Genomic DNA, 26,228 nt, shown 5'->3' on the forward strand with positions numbered 1-26,228 from the left:
GTGACCCCTTGTGTGTGGTGTGGAGCTCGGTGGTCTCTGTATTTGTGTGTTGTCTGAGCATAGAACTGCTTCTGCTGGAGACCAACGAAAAGGCAACCAATGCAGCTGAGATCCTTTGTGTGTTGGAGCAGTCATGAAGCTGTCAAACTGTTCAAATGGGAATGCTGTCTAATATAGGTTACTTTTAGGGCTTTGAATCTCTTGCTCGTTCCTTTCTGGGCAAGCAAACTTTTCCTGGTATTGAATCTGAGTTTTAAGTAACTTTGTTTCCAAAAGAGGTCTGTGGAGTTTTTTGTTATCTTGATGCACATCTGTCCTTGAAACACAGATTGTGGGTGAATGAAAAAAATCCTCCTTGTACCTTGTTGCAGGGTGGTCAGCCATTAAAACTGTAGGTGCTTCTTCCTTTTTTCACCACTGCTACAAACTTTGAGAAGGAAAAGCAGTGTGTTGAAAAGGATTTGCTTCTGAAATAAAACCTTACGCTAATTAGCTAGTTATCAGATTAAGTTGTACGATAACAAGGTTTTATTTATACCTTGTTACCCTGAGATGCTTTCCCCAGTGCACTGCAGCATACCTGTAAGCTGTGAAAGAGCTGGTAGTAGTGGTACACTTTCACTCACTGTTCCTCTGCATATCCAAAATAATTGGGCTGGACTGAATTAATTACCTATGCATTTACAGTCAATGGTGTTGCTATGTATTTTGAAGAATGATATTTCCAAGATGTGTAAATGCTAAACGTTTTTGTTTGAAATGTATTTCTAGGGGAAGAGAGATGGAAAGTAATTTGATTACTGTAGAATGAGATTAATTAGATAGAAATAGAGTTCTCAGCCAATTGTTGACAGAAGTGCTGCAGTTTAGTTAAAAGAATTGGTAAGTCTTATGGAATTTAATTGTATGACGTCTGACTGTTGAGAGCTCACATAAATAAAAGGGGGTGTTCCTAGAGGAATACTTGACTTAATACTGGTTTTGAATGCCTTTTTATAACCAAGGTGAGGAGCAGGGTCAGAAGAGTCAGTGGTCTTTAAAAATTAATGACATGGAAACTTCTAGTCAAAAATACCTTTCAGAAATAGGCATTTTTACCCAACTTCTTCCATTGATACATTTTAATTATCTTTCTGAAAACAAGTTGATTCTTGATATGTTAATGACTAACCTTTGTATATGTAAAATGCTTGTGAAATTATAAAGAATTGACTGAGGATGAAGACATTTCTCCCTCAGATGTGTTTCGTAGGGGTCTCAAGTGTAGCAACTCTTGTTTCCTTCCTTATAATTTCTTAATCATTCTAAGACCAAACTGTTTAAGGCTTAAACTTCAGATGGGAAAAAATTGAGACGAAGTGTAGTTAAGGAATAAAAAAAGTTTTTAAAGATGACAAGGATATCCAGATAAAAGGTTTTGTCAGAGGTGAAAATTTTAATATTTGTATTTGAAATTGCACCAGAATATTAACTTAGCATTGGTTGTGACATTCTAAAGCTGTTATTTTTTCAGTTGTCAATTCATTTTTACAATAATTTATTAGCAGTAGAGTTCAAGTATTTTTATGGTTAGTATTCATGAGAAAAATATTTAGTTACAAACCCTGCTTTCTGTATTATTTCAGTGCAATGTAATTAGCTTCCAGCTGATGTTTTGCAGTTGTGGTAAACTATTAGTTGGCAGAAAAACATGCTGTAACTGTTAAGAATTAAATAAGGCTAAATATTCTTAGGAAATTATTTTAATTAAAATAGAGTGTTTTGAGAGTCCTTAAATTATTTTGAGTGATTGTTTGAATTATGAAGTAGCTTGGCTTTCATGGGAGAGATTGATTTTTTTTGTTTTGTTTTGATTTCCCCTTATTTTTTCTAGTAATGGTATGCCATTTGAAAAGAAATCTTTAATTTATTTTTTTTTTCACTCAGGTTTGTGAAAATATTGACCACTATAAATGTGGTGCTGCCACAGTAGTTAAACTGGATACCCTTCACCAAATATATTTCAGACTGTTTAATAGTAGTTCTGTTTGAAGTGCAAAATCAGTAGATGATCTTTTATGTGTAGTGGGTTCTAAAAATGGATTTCAAAGGTCTTTTAAAACCTGTTAGTTCTCTCTCCTTATTTCTAGAGTAAATCATAAGCATTCATGAGATAGTTTGTCTTTATAAGCAGAACTGGGCTAGGGTTTAGTTACATTTTTCTTTGTTTCCTGAGGAAGAAAAACAAGGCCTTGAGATGAGCAAGAGAAGTACAGGACCTACTAAACCAAATCTTGTGGTGACTTTCATTCAGTCTGTTCTTAACCCTAGGTAGAGTGAAATGTGTTACCTTAGCTTGGAGTTGACACGTCTGTGGAATACTTAGGAATTCTTTTTCAGAAGGCACTGAAAGCTCCTAGAATACTGGCAGTAGATAAAGGAATACTGATAACTGACCTGAAGCTTTTGCAACACCTAGGCTAGCTACATGTCTTGCTGGGGTCCTAGAGTGTCTTGCCTTGTATATGTTTGCCTTAAATGATACATATAGAAAGCTTATTTTTCAAGTATTTTTTCTGAAGTAGATTTTGCGTGCATGTCGAACAGCTTTGATCAGAATGAAATGGGTGCTATTTATGTTAGCCTTAATACATAGAGTATTACATAGAGTATTAGTTCTTGACCCAGGGGTCATGATCACTAGATACTGTGCAATGACTTGACTTGGACCCGCAGTAATAAAATCACACAAAAATGGCCCTGGAATAGGGGGAATTGGAAGTACCTTTTGAGGAGATGGTTGCTTCTCTAAACAGCTGCTAGTTTGTCAGCACACATTATTCTTGGCGTCCTATGTTAACCATTTTTGCCGTTTCTGTGTGCGTTCATTGAATACAGACATGCTAAGTGTCTAGCTTTTCATGGTCTGATTGTAAAAAGGCTCAGAAACCCGTTGTGCTGTACTGTGCAGTGCATGAGAATAAATACCTCAAGCTTTGTTGTTTTGTTAGTGGATATCAGTGGCTGTTTAACGACTGAACAGAGTTTGTTAAATCATTTTAAGTGAAACTCTTTTTTTTCCCTTAGGGACGAAACCCTTTTTTTCTGGAGCCAGCCATAATTATAACAGTTACTGATGGAAGTAAATTAACTACTACCAGTGGGATACAGGAAGAGGTAAGATCTAACCTCTGGTTACAGTGCTGTGTGCTAAATATTGTTTAAACATTGATGCTGTTTACAGTAGGAGCATAAGTGGCTCCTCAGAAGAATGCTCATTAATAGCTTAGACTTGCTTGTGTCTTGATTTTAATTTCAAGTAATTTTATGCAATAGCACTACAGAAAACCAAATATCTAGTTTTCCTTACTTCATGTAACAGAAACCTGTGGTACAATTGTTGGTCTGTTGAGTAGAATGAGTTTGCTCTTTCTGTCTAGGGAGTTCATGGCTTTTCAAATATGTTAGCAGAAGAAATTGATTTCTATAAAGCATGTGTCTTTAATTGGTCTTGATTTAAGTTGTTTTTGTACAGACCCAAGTTAATGTGGTGATTTCCCAAAGGATGTGGCCACTAGGGAGTATGTGAAATGTGTGCTACTCTCACACTCAGTTCTTAAAAAGATTATAATGAAATCTGTAGTCTTTATAATTCAAGATAAGAAATATATTCCAAGTTCAATCTGTAGAGCAGTTTAAAATTGCGATCTTAATATACTAGAGTACCCACTCAGACGTCTGGCAAACTCAGAGGTATAGCAAATGCTGAGGCACTGAGCTGTTTTAACTTGCTGGCTGTTTTGAATTCTTTCTTTAAAAAGATGGAAGTGATCGCAAGGGGTGGGATTGGTCTGGCCAGCTCAGTGCCCATTCCATGCAGTAGTAAAAAAAACCCCAACAAACTACAAGCAATCCCTAAGCTCATTGCCTTTTTAGAAAAAAGGTTAATATCCAAAGGTCCAATTTAGTACTTGAGAGGAAAATTCAGACTTTTCCCTGTGCTGCACCACATTTGACTGTACAGTTTAACCTTTTTTACTTTGCTGTTGATTAGTTACACAGATTTCTCCTGATAATGGATTACATTGCCTTCTTACTGCACTTACAGAATTTGTCTGTGTGAAAAGTGGTATTTGAGTGGTTTTGGTAATATATCTGACTTCCAGAGAGTTGAATGATCACATAATTTTGTGTTGACTCCTAACACTGAAAGGGGATTCCTGGATCCATGGTACCAAGTAGGCTATCTGTATGAAACCTCACTTGTGTAATAGTTTTTTTTTTTTTTTACTCAGCAAGCTATTTTCAGATTAATTCTGTGATTGTGTGCAATCCAGAATACTGAGTACAACAGAGTAGTGTGACACTTTTTAAAAGAATCTTCTACAACATACAGTGCTGTTAGCAGCAGAATACTGTTTTGGGTAATCTCTTACCTGTGTAAGTCCTTCCTTGAGGAGAGGAATCTCTGTTGTCAGATGACTTGTAAAATTTGGTGCTGACATACTGGAGTGAGGAACACCAAGGTGCTCAGAGTGTGAAACTAATAACCTCTGGGTAGAGGATGAGAACTGGGTTTGTTCAGTCTTCAGAAGAGAAGACTTGGGAGTGCTTTACCAGCGTTTGCAACAGCTGAATGGGACAGAGAGCTTGTCTTTTCCTGGAGGTGCTCGTGGCTGAGATGGGAGGCAACAGCTGCAAGTTATCCCATGGGAAATTGATTGGATATCAGGAAAATCTTCAACTGTGTGGGTAATCAAACACTGGATATGTTGTTCAGTGGTTGTGGAGATGGTAAAAGCTGTATTGGACAAGGCCCTGAGTAGTCAAATGCCTCTGGACTGTATAACTGTCATGTGTTCCTTCTGGCCTACCCAGTCACATGTTACATTTCCTTTCATCTTTGTTGCTCAAAATTATTTAGGTAAGAAAGCTACGTTCCTAGTTAAGCTCTTTCTCTTACAACAAGTATCAGGACTTTTATAATCAGACACGGGTTTTTTTGTTCCTTCTCCTTTTAATGTGAGTACAGCTTCTTCATCTTAGTCTTCACAAGAAGACATTTTCCTTAGAATCAGGCAACTATTTGGTCATATATTCATATCTTTAAACTGTCATAACTTAGGTTGGGAAAAAGGGTTTTCTGATTACTGCTTTAATCTGCTAAATTTAGACTTGGCTCATGAGCAGTGCTGGCTGATAAATGTGTGCTACAACCAGAGTTTGTGTTGTGATTGTGTCAAATCAGGCCTAATGTTACAGTTTTTTGATTATTAAATTACATTCTAGAAATGCAGAATTTGCTCTAATAATAGTCAATTAATACTGAGGTTTTTGTTACAAATAAGCCAATATAGAGATGTTCAGTTCCTCCAGAAGCAAACTGAGCACTGTTCTTCCTTCAAGACAATGCAGGCTTGAATACTTTTCTGTATGTGTGTGCTGGGTATATGTTTCATATCCAGTGAAGGATGGGATTTTTTTTCCTTTTTTGCCATAAATGTATGTACTGGTAGGAATATTCTTAACACTATCAACAAGAAGAGGAACAAAGCATCGAAGGGTGCTACTGTCTTTCAGGGATGATCTTTTGCTGTTGTCAGTGTGTGTCCTATTCATCAGAACTTTTCTTAGTCTACCTTGAGTGTCCTTTACAGTTACCTCTCAAGGTGGATATGCAGAAATGAACTGGAATTAGTACAGGAACACACCCTGGAGATACGGAAGTTCATTCTTTCCTTTGTTTCACTAACAAAGCTTTTTCAGTCACTTTCAAATGTCTGTTTGTTCTTTGGGTTTGACTTTGGGGAAGCTTTTCAGAGTTGGTGTTGGAAGTGATCATATCCCACTGGCTATGGCAACAATGTTTTTACTTAGCATCGACTGAGGCAGTGTATTTTTAGTTCTTTTAAGACACATGTACAAGAGAACCAATAATGTTGGGCTTTAGTGTTTTGTTGAGGTTTTTTTGGAAAGTCTGGGAAGCCAGCATGGAACCTGGAGGCAAGCTTTCTCAAAGCTTTGTCTTTCAGATGAACATTTGCATTCTTACCAATGAAATAAGTTTATCACTATGGGAACACTGTCATTGCCTTGATGTGAAGCAGTTGAGCTTAAACCCTGTTCCAGAGCTCTTACTGAATTCTTCTGATGTCCTGTTCCTTTGTGGATTTTAAAATCGGTGTTGCAGATAGAGCCTTACCCTTCAGTGAGTGCTGCTTTGTCTCTCCTGGGTGTGGTTACTCAGACTGGAAACAGAAATTTTATTGTCCATGCCATTTTCTCCACCTGTGCAAGTCAGTAACACTTTCAGTTCTGTCCCTTCTGGCGCTGCTTTTTAATGCTTTGATGCCAATGCACTGAAAAGTGCCAGCATCAATTCTGTGTTCTGTGTGGCTTGTTGATCAGACTCTTCCATGAACTCACTAGTTCCAGTCAGAGCTTGAGGAAGGGATGGGCTCATATTATTGGCAAACAGTCATTAATTAGTTGGTCTCATGTTATAGATTCCTTACGGAGTGGCTTTCACTTCGGGCCTGATCCCCCAAATTCAGTCTTAGCCCTTTCTTCATCTTTCATTAAGCAAATGTTTAAATGCTTGAAGGGATTTCTTATTCTTCTTCCTATTAGGAAATAACATACCTTTCCAGTTTTACAACTGCTGAGCTATGTTCCCTTGTCCTCCCTTTACATACCCTCTAAGTAGCATTAAACTTATCTGCAAGACTGAAATGGAGTTATTAGCATATTGATACAGTCTGATAAATGATTATGCAAATAAAAAAAGTCTGAGTAATGCTGCTTGGTTTCTATATGTTGCCATTCTTCTGATCTTCCAGTTATGGGAGACTCTTAACAGGAGCAATCTGTGATTTTGTGAGACTTCATCCCACAGCTGTTAGACTTTGTCACATTGATCCCCCCTTGAGCTGATCACCTTGCATTGCACTTGTAACAACTGTGACAAGTGTCACAGCAAGGTTTTTTTGGTTCTGCTTACTGTCAAGAATAATCAGGAACTCTGAGCACTCTATTACATTTATTGTTGTTCCTCTAGTTCAAACTTTTGATTTCTAAACAAATTCTTCAAGAAATATATGGCAAATATCATTAAATGTATGTTCCCATTCTTTCTCATCCTTATTATTCCAGTTAGCAGCAGATTTTGGGTTCACAGCACTTGACCCAGAGCGCTTGATGTGTGAATTCTTGATGTGTAACTATCAGCTCAGTGAATACTTGGTGGTGGCTGATGCTGGCTTTGGAATGGCCAAGTATATTGTGACACTGGCATGGTGTGTCAGTTTGACCTCGATGTCTTTGGGATCTCCTTGTGTCTTTCTATGTGCTATAACTGCATAGGATTGGATGGGAAAACATAATATTATTGATAACTGTAAGTAGAGTTTATCAGTCTGTCAAGAGCTGATGTTCTCAGCTGGGCTTGAATGGTTACCTGTCCTTAGTCCTTTAAAGATGAAAGGCAATATTTGCTTGGAATGTGAGATGTCTTTTCTTTTTTTGGGTACTAGAAGAGCATGCAGGGAAGATTACTTGCTGGTGGATTTTTTTGCGTTGGTTTGGTTTTTTTGGTACAAAAAGAGAAGTTGACTGGAGGCATATTTTCATTTAGTGCCTAGTCTTCTAACACCTTTCAATGAGAATTGCCAAGATGGAGCTGCCTGTTATTACATGGATACTAAAACTTCAGCAGTGCTATTGGTACCTCTTCTAATGGATGAAGCCTGTATGTGTAGCCATTGCCAGAAGATCATTACTGTCTGTCTCAGAATGCCCTGCCAGTGCAGAGTGTGCTAATGCTTATCTAGCGTTTTTCATCCTAGGGTCTTTAGGATCTTTTTTTTTTTCCCCTGGGATTTTAGGCCATACTGCTTCTCGTGATTGCATAAATGTAGGTAGAAACAAGGACTGGGAATAAACAATCCTGCTCACCAATAACCTCGTACTGAAGAGATCTTCTAGAGCACTCTTCCACCTCCTCAGAGTTGTGGAATATTTTGGTTGTTTTAAAGGTGGGAAGAGTGGCATAAGGCACACACTGATTGTGTAGTGGCATTATCGTTGTGGCGTTTGGGAATGGTAGGGTTTCTGTGGGCTCCTACAAATGAGGGATGATAAAACAGCTGGTTTCTACTGCTAAGCTGGGAGGATGCCGGGTGTCTATGAACAGTCACATGTTGAAGACCACAGCTGGTAAATAGCCTTCCCTTAATTAGTTCAGTCTACCTTTATCTTTCATACTGGTTGTTGAGAGAGAGGAAAATGTGTGCATGCCTTTGTATTAAAATATGTGTGGGGAAAGAAACGAAATGCAGGATGTGGAATTCTAGGCTCATCTTAGTTTCTGCTTTGTGTGCAGTTGCTATGGTAATACAATACCAGTTAAAAACAAGGTAACTGGAGGTGGCAAGACCAAGTTACTAATGTCTGTGAATGAGGTGGTTTGAATCTATAACTTTGCCACTATAAATGTTAAAGGATGTTAAATTAACTGGAATTAAATTGTGGGAAGGAAGGTGTGACTTGATGATGATTGCTTTGCATTTTGTCTTGCAGTCTGAAAACTTTTCTGATACTAATATGTACATAATGCAATGGCCAGCTTCTGACTACTCTTGGTTTTGGGGTTCTCTCCATATAACCAGTTGAGCCAATGAAATATTTTGTAGCCTGAGATAAACTGAAACTCAGGATACTGTTAGTGCAGGATCAAGTGGGATACTTTATATATATAAATAAAAAGAGTAAAAAATATGTATATATGCTGCCCGAAGGAAAACAATGTGATACATAGGTGTGTTTTGCAGATCAAATATACTTTTTGGAGATAGTACATCTTCAGTCAGATGTAAGTAGGAAAGCTTGAATGGCATTCCTTAATAGCTCCAAGTGAGGATGACAGGGTGCTTGCAATTCATTCTTCTTACAGTCAGGATTCCAGGCTGTTAACTAAGAATGTGGCTATTCTTTTCACTTCTTTTAACTGAGTTGCCATTGTTAGGCAGCCTTTGTGCTCTCTGTGTAGAGGGGAAAGACATTCATGTCAAGCCATTATAAACCAGCTGAGCTCCCTTTGACCAGGTTTGTGTAAAACTCAAACATTTGGAGAAAATAGTTTTGTTCTTACACGAACTCTGTGCTTGCATAAGCAAAAAGAGAAATTCTGAAGGAATCATCAGGTGTCCTAAAAAGTCCAAAATATTCCCATTCTTGGCCACATTTTATGAGTAGTTCTGTCATGCTTGTTTGTAGCTTCAAGATTGTATCAATAAATTGATTACTTTTTCAGACATCAAGGTATGTGTTTTTCCCAGTATGAGATGCTGCAATTATGTAAATAGAAATAGCTGCAGTATCTGGTTTTGGAAATCAGGTTTTAATGCTTTCAAGGTATCTCTTAAAAACAAGCAAACAAAAAACCTTTTATTAGCAGCTTTCTGTAAATTTTCTAACCACTATGAACTAGAAATGAAGGCAATATATGAGTGCTTGTGTAGATTTGCATCAGATTTTGGAACAGACTAGTACTTTCTTGCTAGCATTGAGCTGAGGGTTGAGAATTGGGATTCTTTTTGAACGCTGCATAAGAGAAAATGAGGCCGTGTTGAGTTTGCTTCAGCATGTGGGCTTAACCCCCTTGTATTTGGTGTGCTAATGGAATTGTTCACAGTACTTGAGTCATCGCTTTGGGGATTTTTTTTTCCCCTTTTGTTGCTGCAGTACTTCAGGTGAAATGAGAATTTTGCTTGTGCTGACAGTGGTATCATCAGCCAGGGATGTATCAAATTTTCTGAAACTTGAAATTACTTGTTGCAAATCTGTCTGTTCAGGCCTTCTGTAGTTGAATGTTTGGATAAGCTTTCTTTTTCCCACTAATCTGTGAAGTATCCTGATGCAAAAAGAGCATCTAGGATCTTCTGGATGCCTTGTGCTATCCTTTAGAGTCTTGTCTCATTTTTGTTAACGAGGTATTAAATGTGTGTGGAGAGAGAAGTCTGCTTATACAGAGTGAATTGCCATTGCTATGTAACCTGAATTTTTGTTTCTTTTAAAAGCCGAGTATTCACAGATTTACATTCCTTTCCAGCTCCATTTACCTCTCAATTCCCCTTTACCTGGAAGTGAGTTAACTAAGGAACCCTTTCGATGGGATCAGAGGTTATTTGCTTTGGTTCTTCGTTTGCCTGGTATTACAGCACCAGAATCAGAGCAGATGACAGGGGTACCTGTGGATGACTCTGCTATCACACCCATGTGTGAAGTCACAGGAGGTGAGTGCCCTTGCTTCCTTTGACAAGTCATTGCTTTCTGAACTACTAAATAATTCAGTTTAGTTGAATTGTGTGATTCATGTCATGGAATAAGGACCTTTAAGTTCTTACAATACTTGTAAAAACTCACAAGACTGATAGGAAACTAAAGATACTCACTACACTAAAGCTATGCAGACAATTAAATGTAGCCTGTCTTGGAAGGGTAAATCTACTTTCTTCAGAAATGTTTTGTAAGAGAACTAACTTTTTTTCTACTACACTTTGGTATTGCAATAAGAGATTGTAATAATTGAGTCTATTCTGCAGTACTGTTTTGGTAAGTTCCTGTCATATTCTGGTCTAAAAAAGCCAAAGTGAAAGAAATGAGTTGTTTCATGTTTTTGCCCCCAGAGCATGCAGAATGCCTTTCAGAATGTTTAACAATTCTGCAGAATTGATACTTCCCTGTTTTAGATAATATTGTTAATATCTTAGAAATTGTGTTCCAGATCAAACTTAGCCACTGAGTTTATTGCATTTTAAAAATATGATGTTTCTTCTGGTGCATCAGAGGGGATGTGATAGAGAGGAAACAAAGGGCTTTGAAAAGTATTCTGAAAGGATTTGATTCCACTGCTTTCTGACCATAGATGGGCTGTATTGGCAAAAGCTTTGGCTGAAGTTTGTGGACAGTTTAGTGTTGATGTCTGTCACAAGGGGGAGCCCATTTTCCATAAATGCAACCAAGAATTTGAGTTAGTCATTAAGGGTCTAAAATACAACCATTTCTGATGAGGCACTTGTCAGTGCTTCACTAGGCTGCCTTGCTGCTTGAATAAAGAGGGATTGTTCAGGAGAAGTTTTAAATCCCTGATCCACACATAAATCCATGTGTGTGGTGGTTGAGCAGTTTTCAGTGATCCAGGTTAAAATAAGGGCAGAAACACTGAAGAGCTTTAACCTGACTGTTTCATTCTAGGTCGATCATATTGTGTGTGCTCTCCAAGAATGCTGAATCAATGTCTTGAGTCATTGGTGCAAAAAGTGCAAAGTGGAGTGGTAATAAATTTTGAAAAAGCTGGACCAGATCCCTCACCAATTGATGGTACTTGAAATTTTTTACACTGTGGTATCAAATAACAGGGATGACTGTCATCAGTGTAACTTCGTGAACTTGATATAGTAGTTGTCAACTCAAAAGGGAAACTATTGCAATTGAGAGACTTAACTACAAAAGTGACCTAGCTGTTAATTCTGGAGCTCTTCATAGTGTCTCAAAATACTGGCTGTAGCTGCCAGATATCTCTGCATTTGGTCAAACCACTCGGGTAGTTTTAAATGCATTTGTTCATGTCTGACACAGTTAAGGGGATTTATGGGTTTTAAGCAGTTTTCAACCAGCTAGAAATGTAAATAACATGATATGGGAAGACCTGGGCTTATCCTTTTTTCTTTAATGTAGTGAAGTGGCTGTGTTAAGAGTTAAAATAGCAAATACACCTGTGTGGCATTAATTTCTCCTTCTATATGGCTTAGCTTTGGATGTCACTGAGAAGTTTGAGAGATTTTTTTAAATTTTACTTTGCTTCTATAAAAAGTCCAGCAGTATTAGTCATGTATATCAATCACTTCTTTAATGCTTGGATTTGAGGGTTGTCTGTTAATGACAATGGAGGAGAAAGAAACATTATTATGAAAGACTTCAGATAACTGCCTTTCTGGGCTCTCTTCCTGTAAGCATTCAATGTTTATTTGGTTTCTCAGTTTGTGCTTTTGCAGACATGCTTACTGACAACTATCTGCTGTTCTCAGAAATAGCATTAACTGCAGGAAGGGCTTCCCTGGGATTATTGGTCGTTAACTCATCATAGAAGTTATTAAATGCCATTCTTGAGTTTTAACACTACTTTGACTCAAATACTTTTTCTTCTGTAGATGGGCAGATGGAGATATCCAGACCCTTTGGACCCCAACCTTGGCACAGCTGTCATAAACTTATCTATGTCAGACCAAACCCTAAAACAGGGGTTCCTATAGGTCACTGGCCTGTTCCTGAATCCTTTTGGCCAGATCAAAATTCCCCAACACTGGTATGTACTGAAGATAAATCAAAGGGGTTCTGCGTGCAGGATTATTCCAGGATTTCCTATTCACAGATTTTTTTTTTTTTCCAAGTCATGACATATGTATTTGCTTTGTAGCAAGTGTGGAAGCAGTGTGATCCAGGGAGTGATACTTGCAAGACTGTCAATTACTGAGGAGCAAATAACATGGCGGGGGGGGGGGGGGGGGGGTTGTAACTTTGAAGTATTAGAAAACTGCTTGTAACAGATTTTTGATGCAATACGTGCACATAAGTGTTTGAACCCTGTAAAATATCAAATGGTGGCACTTGGTAAAAGCCTGTGGAGTTCTCTTGCCCCATAGAGGCTGTTAATAAAAGATAGTATTATCTTGACAGTTTGAATCCCTGTGGTAGTTCTACTTTCATTCTAGCAAGTGAATATGATTTAACCTGCTGTTGTGCAGTGTAGTCACACCTTCAGTTTCCCTAAACTGAGAAAACATCAGCTTTTAAATTAATTTATTAATTAAGAATTAATGTATTTTTTTTTTTTTTTCACAGAAGAGTGTATGCCACTGCCTTTTGGTCTGAGAACTAATCATTAGTATAGTATAATGCATTTTTGTGTTTGTTTATATTTGAAATCATTAAAGTAGAATTCCTGCAGTGTGTAATGGTCACCTACATTTCATGATGATTTTAATTGAATTCTTGTTGTTTTTTTGGTATGGAACACATGTGCTGACTAACACTCACTGAGCTTCCCATGAATTTTATATCTTGGTTAGAAAACAGATTAAGTCCTTTGAAATACAGGTGGCTGAGGAGTGATTGAGTATGAAATTTTAGTCATATTTACAGGTTTGATATTTTTTGGCATTTGTAGCCACATTCATTAAAGGATGTGGATGTCCTTCTGAACTACAAGCAAGCTGGCATATATGAATAAAAGTAAATTTTCTGGAGTTGTTAAAGCAAGATGTCATGTAGTGGGTATTTAAAGGCTGTTCTGTAGGAGAGCTGGTCCTGTGTGTTCCTTGTAATCACTGTCAGTAGCGTATCTGCCTCCATGTGCCGTGTTGAGTCTGTACGGTTTAATACTCCAGATCTTAATCAAGATGGATAGAATTGATCTTACTAAGTGAAGAGCTGTTGAATTAAATCTTACCAAAGCCTGACTTACTCAAATGGCAAAAAGATGAGATTTTTTTTCTGTTGCAGTGTGTATAGCTCTCATAACTGCAAAGCGCTGTCATATACAGCTAAATTCTTGTCGGCATCTATTGAAACTCTGCGTTATACCTTCCTCATGCAGTGTTGGAGAGCTGAGTTGCTGATGGTGTTTTTCAATACTGTTCAAACACAGCATATGTTGTAATCGGTGTATATTTATGTAACATATCTTGTCTGCTTAAGAGTTCCTAGTTAAATAGTTGACTTTTCCTGCCTGTTACCTGATCCACAGTGGAGTTGTCTCAAACAGTTTTATCACAAGAACTTAAGTCTACTCTCTTAGCCTTGATGATGTCATTAGTCTTAATTTTCTTAAATGTGTGTGAAAGTCTGCTAATAATTATGTTGGCAGATCAGCCTGTAAATGGCTGCTTCAACAGCTCAGAGAGAAAAACAATCCCTGCTGTCCAGCAAGGGATTATTGGACTTCTCAAGTCTGAGTAGTCAGTTACTTTAGCAGCCTTTTTATTCCTAGGATAACCTTGGTGGCTTGGTCAAAAAAGCCACCACAACTACTTATTAGTCATATTTTTTGAAGAGAGTTGTTTTTCCTCTGTTTGGTTGGGCCTCCTGTTTGGTGTCCACTTGGAGAGCCCACCCTCCTCAGGGTGCAGACACTCAAGGCAAGACCAGCTCTCTTGACAGATAACTTGTTTTGGTGGTTTATCCTAAAATGAAGAGCCTAGGCATAAAAGAATTGCTCTCAAGGTGAAGTGGGAAGATGGTCCAAGAAACGTTGTTTCTCTGTTTCATCTTGTGTATATGTAAGTTACCTTCCTGTAACTTGTAGAATGAATGAAAGGAGGCTTCCTAATTGAGCTCTTCCTCAGATTTTATAGTGGCCTTGAGGGAAGGCTCAGAGTAAGTGTAAGAGCTTGCATTCCTCCCTTCAGTGGAAAGTGTACAGCTCCAATTTTCATCACCTTGAAAATCGTCTTTCCCTTTTGGGAAAAGAAATTTCAAGTTGTTAACTTACAGTTGAAACTTGAGACACAAAGGTCTTTCTCCTGTGATTAATAAAAAGATTTAAAAAATCCAAACACTGAAATTCCTTGAAGTAACTTTTTCTCAGGCCTAGTTAAAATGTGAGTTTTTAAAGTTTGGGTTTTTTCTGAATTCATACTGCTTTTGATCTTTGAATAATTATATTTGAATTGAATAATTACATTCAAACACTTTGAATAACTGTTTGAATTTTGTAACTGTTAAATTTGCCAAGATAGAGAAGCTCCTGACAAAGTTAGCAAATGCAAAAGTACAGCACCTGCTTCTGTAGGGAATGAAAACAGATGTGTCCTAGAGTAGTATTGATCGTGCTTTTTGTCCCCACTAGGACTTAGTCCCATTTGTACAGCTTTTGGGTAAATGGAAGAAGTCTTAGTTGCATATTGCTCTAGACTATTATGTGAAGTAATTGGCATTTATTTAGAAAACAAGATTCCTTCAGAATAAGACATTGCTGATATCATAAATTGCTTAGGACTCATTAAGAGTAAATGAATCCTGTATTGAGTAGGTTTCTTAAAAGCATGTGTTTTAAAGAAGCTCTGTTACCTTAGTTGTCATAGCACAAATGCATTTTAATTGTTGTGCAGCCTTATTAACAGTGGAATACCTTTGTTTAGCCACCTCGCACATCTCATCCTGTGGTGAAATTTTCCTGTACTGACTGTGAACCAATGGTCATTGACAAACTGCCTTTTGATAAATATGAATTAGAACCTTCACCACTGACCCAGTTTATCCTGGAAAGAAAATCCCCTCAGACCTGCTGGCAGGCAAGTAGAATGCATGCTGAATTGAAGTTTATGGAATGGTGTTTTTCATAAATCTTGCTTTATAATCAAAATAGGATGTAAAATTTCAGAACACAGTACTTGGCATGTAAATCTGGTGTAATGTGTTTTATTGCAGGTGTATGTGAGCAATAGTGCAAAATACAGTGAACTTGGTCATCCTTTTGGTTACTTGAAAGCTAGTACAGCGTTGAATTGTGTGAATTTATTTGTGATGCCTTACAATTACCCAGTCCTGCTTCCACTGCTAGGTAAATACCACTTCATACAAATTTTATGTGGTAGATAACTAAAACATTGATGTAATCTAAATAGATTGCTATTTATGCCAGTATTAATAACACCTGGAGAAAGGTAGTCAGTAACTTGTTTCACTTGTCTCCATTTGTCTGGCCTCCATGACTCAGATTCAATGTGTAAGATGATGTATTCAATCATCATTTTCAGCTATGTTTTGGTCTCACTTTGATTTTTTTTAAGAGCCATTTTTCCTGATCTTTTGTCTCAATACCAATTGAGTTTGATAATTTATCAGGTTCTTTTTTTGGCTGCAGGGTCAATCTTGTGTATGTTTGGTTTAGTTGTATATATGTTGACTTATAGATACTACTTTAATCACATTTTTGCATTTGCATTTCTTCAAGAATTTCTTTTACTAGAATTGTCTTTAGAAAAAATGATGCAGTGCTGTCTAGACAGGTCTTTCATTTTGTTGCTTTGCTTTTTTTATGACCGTTAGATGACTTGTTTAAAGTACACAAGGCAAAGCCTACGTTGAAATGGCGTCAGTCATTTGAAAGCTATTTGAAGACAATGCCTCCTTATTATCTTGGGGTAAGGTGACTGTGTTAAAATTTCTGCTTTATAGTTGTCTTTCCACTATGAATGTGGTCTCTATTTTAAGTAAAAGATGTATTAATTTGAGAGAGAATAGTTAAACTTCATACATAATAATAGTGTTTTTAATGGAGTGCTCTGGGAGACCTGGGACCTGAATGCTATGAAATTTTCTTAATTTCACTGGGACTTTTATATAAATAATTTAACTAATTATTAATTAGGTATTAACTATTAATTATTTTGTTAACTAATTCTAAAACTGTACTGTTTTAAACCAACAAATAATGCTGCCCTGAGAGTCTTTTTTTGTTGTTCTTTTTGAACCTTCAGAACCTCAGGTTCTATTTGAAATGGGTACAGTTAGTTGAAGTATGTATAAAGTTAAATATGACCATACAATATATTCCATGTTTCAGCCTTTGAAGAAAGCTGTGAGAATGATGGGAGCACCAAACCTTATAGCTGACAATGTGGAATATGGACTTAGTTACAGTGTCATTTCATATCTCAAAAAGTTGAGTCAGCAGGTAATGTTGAAGCAAAAGAGCAGTAAAAACTTATTCTAATAGAGGATAATCTTAAAATACTCAAGTTCAGTGGCTTTGTAGGAAAAAGGAGCAGAAAGATCAAGTTAATGCTTTCCCATAAGCAGTTAGTGAAAAATAATTTTGGTTTTTTGAATTGAAGGAAAATATAACATTTAAATACAGACTTTATAAACTGAACTATATAGAGACAGATAGCAAAGTACAGGTTGAGGGTTTTTTCTATTTAAGAGCATTTTCACTTGTGCGGATAACATAATTTTATTCAAAAAAACCATGTTGTCTTTAAAGATGCATTAGTATTTTTTCAGGAAATAGGGATTTGTGCTTGATGCATCAGAATTAAAATGTTCTTTCTTTGGATTGTGACATGAAGTGGAAAGCATTCAGTTAATAAGATAACTGACATAACTGGGAATATCAAATAATGATACAGATGTAGAAATGATAAGTGACCATTTGAAATTGCTATGTTCAGAATACTGCCTTAATCTTTGACTAGGCTCCTGCACCAGCTAAAGCATTTCTGCCCTGCTACCTCCACTTTTGAACTGTGCATGTTAAGCTTTATGTTAAAAATAAAAAAAGTGAACTTGAAACTTCAAGAAATACTAGTGCCAAGTACTTGTAACTTAGCTAATGAGTTTTTACTGACCAGCTTTTTCTTAAGACATGAATATAAGTGATTATTTGAGGAAGCAAACATCTTAAAGTCTAGAGCATATCCTGTTAAATCAGTTATATTGCTCACTATCCTGTGAACTGGTGTCTCACCCTAGACATCTTGGATTCCTCTAAGATGTAATGATGTGCACTGCAAATTCTACTTAAAGCTTTTGTAATTTCTGAAAGGCACTGACAGTAAAGACTCAGCATTCTCAATACATATTCAAATTTTTGAGTAGTCTATAAATTTATGTAAAATTGCAAAACCACAATTGGCCATTGTTGTACTAAATTCCTTTTGGCTCTTTTTCACAGTATTCTGTAAAAAAGCTGGTATTTATGAACACATTTAATTTTGGTACAAATCTAACATTATATTGGGGGCTTAGTCTGTCTGGTCAACCAGTTGGTTATTTTCATATATTTCACATTTGCTAATGTTACGACTATTTGTATTGAGCTTTAAAAAGGGTTGATACCATTGGGTGACTGATTGCAACTACAGTTGTGGGAGAATCAGTCTTCTGGGAGCTTGACTGTTCTCTACAGGAACAGCTGAACATTATATGAGTACAGATAGATCTACAGAGAATTACTAGTCAAATTACGGCATTTTATGAAAATAAAAGCATTGCATGCATATTGGTGCTTAGATACTGTAATGGGCAGCAGAGGAGAAATATGCAGAAGACCTAGGCAGGAAATTGTTCACTATATTTAAAACAGTAGTAGGCATTAAGTGGTTATGTATGAGGCACTCCTTAAGCAGTCAGCCTGGTTATGGTCATGGTAGTGTGTTAGCACGTTGTTGAATCTTGTAGGTAGGAATTTAAAATGAATAAGTCTGACTAATTCTTTTAAGAGCATATTGTCAATTTTATTTATTTATTTATTTCAAATTAAGGCCAAAATAGAGTCCGATAGAGTCATTGGCTCTGTAGGCAAAAAGGTAGCGCAAGAGACTGGAATTAAGGTCAGAAGCAGATCACACAACCTGTCTATGGCACATAGGAACGATTTTCAACATCTGCTACAGGGGATTACTGGGGAAATTCCTCATAGACCTCTAGACCTCAATATGAAGGAGTATGCTGGGTTCCAAATAGCTTTGCTGAATAAGGTAAGCACCACTGTGTGTAATGTTGTTATTTTCAATATACTTCCATTGAAATGCTAGATATTGTTTCTTACCTGGCATTAATTGGAATTTCATTTACTGGAACCATAGGATTTGAAACCTCAGACATTTAGAAATGCTTATGACATACCCAGAAGAAATCTTTTGGATCAATTAACACGAATGAGATCTAATTTACTGAAGAGTACTCGCAAGTTCCTCAAAGGACAAGATGAAGGTTAGACAACAGTTTATGTTTTGTCTGCCTGTGATATGATCATTGCTAAGAAACAGTGTAACAAATAATGTAGTTATTTAAAACTTGGTGGATGTCTAATACTCCCATTAAACTGCATGGATTTTTTAGATGCTTTTTCCTTACCTTATTAGAGAAAAAAATCGTGAGGACAGGGAAGATTGCTGATTCTCTGCTGTGTCTTTAAGTCCGTATGAGGAGACTTGGGCTTTTACAGGAGATTCTTTGTTTGCTGTTTTTCCTAACTGTCATGGATGTATCTGATAAAATCACAGTGCAGTTCTGAACATTATGATCTCTCTCAGTAGAAATGGGTTGTGAGCAGTGGAAAAGTAAGCTAGCTCACTGGGTGCTGCCACTGTGATTGTCTTGCCTGTTGAACCAACAGGAAATGGTTTAGTAGTCTGCTAATTTATTCCTTTACCTTTTTTCCTGTGTCTTCTGGCACTGCTCTGTGGCATTTAGCTGAAGATGTTGAAATAAGTAGAGTGAGAAGTGCAATGCAAGTGAAAGCTTGTGCTACATTAGTCCTGCCACTACTTAGGTCAGATTAACATCTGTATGTTTCACATTAGTTTATCACTTTGTCAGAGTAGTTGTTCTTCAGGGAGGATTAACTCAGGATTTTTTTCTGCAGTTGCTTCTAGTGTATTTTTTTTTTTTTATCAAAGGCTCGGCAACTCTAGAACAAGTTTAAAATCAGCTGCCATGTATTTTTTTAGAATTTGTTGATTTATAGTGGTCAAAAGTCACTGTTGCTCTGAGAAAATGCTAGTCTTGACAATTAAGTTTTGGGTGGCTAAAATTGGACTAAGTTATGTCAAAGCTGTGGGCAGCATGGCATTACTGATTTGCTTTAATATATCTTTTGTTTTTATTAATGTTTTAGTTGTAATTTGTTCCTAGTTTGTTTTTCTATCCATCACTCTGTTGTAAAGTTGGGACATTGGAAAACTAACATCTGTGCATGACACCTATTGCTTATTTCCTGTCAAAATGATAAATTCCCAAGACATGTACTTATTCATTGGAGCAAGTCTCCTGAAGTCAAAAGTTTTATAAATACTAGTCAGGCAAGAAAAATGGTGAGCTTTGTACAGCTGTTCTGTTGATGCATGTGATAGTAGACTGAACACTAGAGATTTGAAATGGATATAGACTAAATTCTCATAATGCCAGCAGTACTGTGTATTAATTAACTCCTCTGTTATAACAGATCAAGTTCATAGTGTACCTATAGCACAAATGGGAAACTACCAGGAGTATCTAAAACAAATCCCTTCTCCACTCCGAGAACTTGATCCTGATCAACCACGAAGGCTTCATACGTTTGGCAATCCATTCAAATTGGACAAAAAGGTGACTTTTCTGCAAAGCTTTTTTAAAAACGTGCTGTTGTGTGTGCACTACTACCTATGTTGTTCTTTGAATAGTCTATTGGAGAAACCCTTTCAAATATTTGTAAAATAAATGGTTACGGAAAGCGTCTCAGATGTTCTTCCATCAGCAGTATGTTATGGAGGGCAGTCTTTATTGGAAAACCAGTATTATGTCTCTGATGTGTATTGTAACTGAAATACCTGTCTCAGCTTGGGAGTCTTGATTGTCTCTTTTATCCAAGTCTCTTAGAATTGACCAAACTGCCAATATCACTTAGAGCTCTTGTATTAAATACATGAGTCTCTTTGCAATTACTGAAAAGGAAGTTTGATGGCCCACCCCACTCCCTTACCTAATTTGGCAGACTGTTGGACAAGGGCCTTAAGCACATTTATCTTGTCCTGGTTGACAGTTTGGAATTCCAAACATAATGGCATGTTGTATGTGACTCTTATACATGCTAAACATTATGGTAATATCAGGGTATTGATTGTGCCTTACGTTATGGGTATGAAACCTAAGAATTCTTCGTGTTAAATTAACTACAGGGAATGATGATAGATGAAGCAGATGAATTTGTATCAGGACCTCAAAATAAACATAAAAGACCTGGGGAACCAAATATGCAAGGGATTCCAAAAAGGCGACGCTGTATGTCCCCCCTGCTCAGAGGGCGACCACAGACTCCTCCAGTTGTCAATAACCACATTGGAGGAAAAGGGCCACCAACACCAATTGCACAAGCACAGCCTGATCTTGTTAAACCCATTGCTGTTCACAAAAGTAAGTAAATCTTCAAAATCTTTGAAGTTTGTTTTTTAATTTTTCCGCAAGATCTTTTTTGTGTAAAAAATACCACTGGGTGATTTGTGAAATTTGTCAATTTTATCCCTCTCTTGAAAATGAAGTACTTCAGTGTGCATCTGGTGTTAATTACAGAGTTCATATAGACATTCAGATCGAAGTCTTCCATATGAATTCCAAGTATAAACAATGTATTTCCTCTCTCCTGAGGAGACAGTGTAGATAATGATAAGAGTTTTCTTTCTTTGCCTGGAAATTTTGACACTCTAGAAGTATCCCAGCATGAAGTTTGAATTTTGCTCAGTGAAATCACTTCCCTGGGTGTGAAGCTGAGGGGGTGTGTAACTCTTGCTGTAGAGTACTAAAGTAAACCAGGTTAGTTTGATTTAAAGGGGGAAAGACACCATGTCATAAAATCACTTTCTATGCAGGTTGGTTTTCTTTTGTTGATAGTTCATACAGTAATTTCCCTTTTCATACAAAAGATGTACCTGTGATTTTTTTGAAAGTCATTAATTGCCAGGGGATAGTGATGGGCTCAGTGTTATAGTCCACAAACAAGTTTTCTTATGCCTGACATGTACAGTAGATTGTATGAGCTGGAGCATGGTTTTAATACTCTAATACTGATCTGACTCATTGACTTGTATCAGTTGATAAGGAATTTGAAACTGGCAAGTGTAATCCTTGTTTTTTTTCAGCATCAGAAACTAATAATGAGGTTGGAGTTGATGTGATTGAGAATCACGTTACAGATCCCCTTTCACCAGATGTTTTCCCAAATGCTGTGGATTCAGAGTTTTCATTGTCCTCTTCACCATTCAATTCATTGGATCGACCGACAGCTCATACAGAAGATGCAGGCCATGAACATTTAGGGAATAATTTGAATGTTGATGGGTTTTTGGAGAATCATGAGGAATCAGGTAGTAAAGAGCAAAGTGCAGAAGAGAACTTGACGGTGTCTTCACCTAGCAAAGGGAAAAAACCAGTGCACTGCCGAAGTTCAAGAGAGATTAATATAGAGCTAAGAGCACAAATTATGAAAGAGATCCGAAAACCAGGAAGGAGTAAGTATACTGAATTTTTTCAGATAATTGGTGTGAGAGTTTAACAAAGAATTCATGTTAGATCACTATTTTAGAAGTGTGCTGGACCATGAGACTGAAGCAAAATTAAATTTAAAGCTGAAAAGATTTGTTTTAAAACCTCTGCCAAAACCATTGTAGGAGTGAATAAAACATGGCTATACGTATCAGTGTTCCTGAAAATGTTTTTTATATCAATATTAGAAGTAACTTGATAGGCGTTGGTAATATCCTAAGCTGCAATATCCTGTTGTTTTTAATGTTGATTCTCATTGAATAAGATGTTCTTGCTCCAGTTGATAGGAGATACAGCTTATAAGGTTACAAAAATTGAATGTTGCATTTCACTGAAATCTATTACAACATATATCTGTGTAGGCATCTTTTAAATAACTGATGTTTCTTTTCTCTTGACCTTTAAGAATATGAAAGAATCTTTTTTTTACTGAAGCATGTACAAGGAAGCTTACAAACCCGACTGATATTTTTACAGAATGTTATAAAAGAAGCATCAAGGTAGGTAACAATTGTATTATTCTTACAAAACTGCACCATGTCATGCCACATATAACTGCTGGAAAATCATGCAGTTGTTTGAAAACAATGCTTTGCACTGCAATTAAATAATTCCCTATGAAAGAGCAGAAATGTGTAAGCTTTTTGAGGAGTTGTTTGTAAAAGCTTACGTTTTTCCCTTGGATTTTGGCTTAAAGATGTTTGCAACTGTAGCTGCCAAATCCCTGTAAATGTAGATGGACAGTAGTATAGAAAGAGAAGATAACTTTAAAATCATTCCAATTAAAAAGTTGAGGTGTGAGTGTACTGCTAATTTGAAAATATAATGGAGATGCTGGTTACAGGGAATTAGGCTTTCGGAAACAGCATCACCTCAAAATCTTGTCCTAAAAAGAGCTTTTAAATTCAGGTATGTTTTAGGAATGGAAGTGGCTTTTCTATGAAGAAGAGTGACTTGATAAGGATTTAAAACCCTGTGTTTTTTAATCCAGGTAGAAACTGTTACTTACAGTATCTTTAGACTGTCCATACTTAGCTTCCTACATGCTTACTGAGAGAAAAAAAAGGAGGAATGTATTAGAACCAATAGTGTTTGAGTTTCAGGGAACTGGTAATTCCAGGATCTTGCATGGATTGTAAATATAACCAGAACTTTGAGGCTTACTTCAGAAACCTCAAAGAATAGTTGCTTCTTACTCTCTAATCTGTTTTGTAGTAGTTGTTTTTTTCCCATGGCATTAAGCAAATTTCATGATTAAAAACCGGAGTAATTTTAGGAGAAAGTTTAAGGTATGCTGGATGTTGAACATTCATACAGATTCCTTAGCCTTCTGTTGCAGCTCACTAGGGCATGTAAATTTATGTGGATTGTGCTCTTCCTATAGCAACAATTGCTTTATAGTGGTTTTGCTTGATTGTTATATTGCTTATCAGAGTTGTTGCATATGTTGCAAGTCATATGTTCTGTGTTCTTCACTGTCACAGCCCACCAAAACAATTCTGTTGCCCTTGGAGTTTGTGGTTGCCCTTAGTGGGGTTGGAATATTTGTGCCTGTAAAATTAGGCTTTTAAGATCACCTGTAGCTCATTTCTCTTGCACAATCTCTTTATTCTAGCTATTTTTAGTTGACAGTTCTAAAAAATTTGGCAGTGGTTGTTACTCTTGGATGCATCAGGGATTGTGGGGAGGCTTGTGATCTGGAAATTAGGGCAGGTACCATGTTTCTGTTAGCCAAGGACATCAGCCAGGATGCCTGACTGGAACTAGAGGTGTCTGCTGGGGTTTAGTGAAGTCATAGGAATAAACTTGGGGCATAGTTCAAAATACTTTTATTGCTGCCTGTCTTTGAACTCATATATGGCTACCAAAGCGTTGGTCAGAAGTGGCTTCCCCAAGGTGCAGAAATGTTGCAAGGGGGAGGAGCTAGCTGCAAGGAGTTGTACTTTCTGAGGTAGGGGTGTGAACAGAGGTGACAGAATAGCCTATTGATCAAATTTATACAACTGATATGGAATAGAGCTGCAAAGACTCCAGAAGTATGGAGTTTGGATGCCTATATTTTCCTTTAATTTCTTTCTGAAAGTTTTAATTTTTGTTGTTTGTCAGGAAATCTGCTTTGCATTGTGTAATGGCTGTTCCTCCACCAGTACCAACTTCGTTAACTTTGGTGAATGCATCATGAAAGCATGCAAATAATCCGTAAAAGCTGTTTGCCAGCTTTAGGATTATAGTTATTTTGGTGTATATTTTATTTCTGTACTTCAGAACTTGACTTCTGGAAGCAGCAAACACTTAACTCTGTTTTTCGTGGATTTCTGAGAGCTGAGTGATGTTTGGCTATAATAATGTGCTATAATAAACTCTTGTAAATGTAGTTTTGTATGCAGCAAATGGAAAAGCAAGTTGGTGGTTTATCAGAATGTTAGGAGACAGTGTATGTATATGTATGAGGTATGTGTAGCCTCATCATACACTGCTCTTGAAGTAATACCTGAAGTTTCTAGCATTCAGTAAAAGTTTTGTCAATTATGTCTTACATATTACTCCATTATCCATTGTAATGCTTTCTTTTAAATCCAGGTTTAAAAAACGAATGCTGATAGAACAGCTTGAGAGTTTTCTGGAAGAAATCCATCGCAGATCCAATCAGGTCAACCACATCAACAGCAGCTAAGAAACTGCACGTAAGAGAGAGCCACAGCAGGGCACTGCTGTTCTTACTTGCATTCATTTTTGACATGCACTCTTATCTCAAGTTCCTGTACCTGAAAGAATGAGAAGCTGCTCAATAAAATGATGAGAAGTATCCATCATCCTTTTCTTTCTTCACTTCTGTTATTTTTGTAATGTGAAAAATAATACAAAAACATTTTTATTTAACTAAATTGAGAACTTCTTGCTTGTCATGGACATAAGTGTCGCTTTCCCTCAGGTTCTATTTTTCTTAATCTAACCTTCAAAACTATCACCTCTTAAGGTTGAACTTTGCCAAAAAGTTGCTTTGTAATTTTCAAAAAAAAAAGCACATACATTAAAAAAGGTAATGTTTTGTATATACAGTTATTTTGGATATATTATTGTAAGTTGTATAAATGTATTTTGAAAAATATTTAAGAAAAGCACTTTTGTTATTCCATCAATAAAATCTCTATTTTAATTTTCGTGTAGGTTTGAGTACAGTTTTTATTGGAATGACTTGCTTTGCCTTCTCTTTCCAGAGCTTCTGTGGTCTGGTATCAGTGTTAAAGAATGAAGAGGAGTTTTGTATCACTGAATATTCTGCTCTTAATCAAAGAATGAGTGAAAGAGCTGATGCTGCTGAATTTTAGCTACAGTAGGGTATCTTGTGTACTTTGCACTTTTGGTGACCAGCATAACAAAGTGATGTTTTGTAGGCATATCTGCAGCCATGGCAAGCCCTGCAGCTGTACTGAGGGGATACAGTGTGGTAAAGCAGCGGTCAGTAGCCTTTGAGGAAGGCTGCACAGAGGTTTTCTGTGTCAGAAGATTTTATGTGTTTACAAGCGCAAGAGCACATACAGGATGCTGCTGCCTGGACACAAAATATCACTGATTGCTTTACTGGCCATGTCTTTCAGCTATGCTGGATGCTCTGAATTATCTGGAAGGCTTTGTTTGATTCAGTGGGAACTGAATAAAACAGTTCTCTGATGCTTTTCTTGTGAGTCAGTGGTTTGCAGTCCTCACCCAAAGTCATTATGGGCCTGGGTTTCTGATGCTTGTGCCATGAGTTGCTGAACACTTGCCATGTCCCAGCTTTTGTCAGGATGCTTAAAAACACCCCCCATTTTTCCTGATGCCAGTAATCACATTCAGTGTTCTTCTGGAATGTCTGTTGTGTATGCTTCAAAGGCAGTGGAGGTAGTACTGCTACTTTTTTTGGCAATATTTGTTTGGTCCCTCAGTGGGTATTTCTCCTTCTTACCTGCTCTGCCTGGAACAGGCTGCCCTGCCCGGTGGTAGAATCACCATCCCTGGAACTGTTCTGAAGTGTGTAGGTGTGGTGTTTAGGGGCTTGGTTTAGTGGTGGACTTGGCAGTGCTGGGTTAAGGGTTGGAGTCTATGATCTGAGAGGTGTTTTCCAACCTTAATGATTCTGTGATCGTGTCAGTTTTGCAAGAGCCTTTCAACTTGATTTTCTTTTCACA

General features: G+C 37.1%; 1 protein-coding gene across 5 annotated transcripts in view; it reads left to right on the forward strand.

The window, feature by feature from the left end:
* Nucleotides 1-25,226, forward strand: part of INTS6 (integrator complex subunit 6) — a 39,158-nt gene extending 13,932 nt beyond the window's left edge. For 3 of the 5 annotated variants that reach the window (XM_066313241.1, XM_066313243.1, XM_066313240.1), the window contains 15 exons: nucleotides 3,067-3,156; nucleotides 10,088-10,271; nucleotides 11,233-11,358; nucleotides 12,189-12,343; nucleotides 15,177-15,329; nucleotides 15,466-15,598; nucleotides 16,087-16,181; nucleotides 16,604-16,714; nucleotides 18,303-18,518; nucleotides 18,627-18,753; nucleotides 19,988-20,130; nucleotides 20,700-20,934; nucleotides 21,657-22,025; nucleotides 22,466-22,559; nucleotides 24,640-25,226. In XM_066313241.1, the coding sequence (XP_066169338.1) occupies nucleotides 3,067-3,156; nucleotides 10,088-10,271; nucleotides 11,233-11,358; nucleotides 12,189-12,343; nucleotides 15,177-15,329; nucleotides 15,466-15,598; nucleotides 16,087-16,181; nucleotides 16,604-16,714; nucleotides 18,303-18,518; nucleotides 18,627-18,753; nucleotides 19,988-20,130; nucleotides 20,700-20,934; nucleotides 21,657-22,025; nucleotides 22,466-22,559; nucleotides 24,640-24,733 (2,325 nt within the window). In that variant the 3' untranslated portion in view covers nucleotides 24,734-25,226. The remainder of the gene's footprint in view (nucleotides 1-3,066; nucleotides 3,157-10,087; nucleotides 10,272-11,232; nucleotides 11,359-12,188; nucleotides 12,344-15,176; nucleotides 15,330-15,465; nucleotides 15,599-16,086; nucleotides 16,182-16,603; nucleotides 16,715-18,302; nucleotides 18,519-18,626; nucleotides 18,754-19,987; nucleotides 20,131-20,699; nucleotides 20,935-21,656; nucleotides 22,026-22,465; nucleotides 22,560-24,639) is intronic. The other 2 variants (XM_066313244.1, XM_066313245.1) reach the window with 2 other exon arrangements.
* Nucleotides 25,227-26,228: the final 1,002 nt, after the last annotated feature.

The sequence above is a fragment of the Sylvia atricapilla genome, chromosome 2, assembly GCF_009819655.1.
Source record: "Sylvia atricapilla isolate bSylAtr1 chromosome 2, bSylAtr1.pri, whole genome shotgun sequence".
In the NCBI taxonomy this organism is placed as follows: domain Eukaryota; kingdom Metazoa; phylum Chordata; class Aves; order Passeriformes; family Sylviidae; genus Sylvia; species Sylvia atricapilla.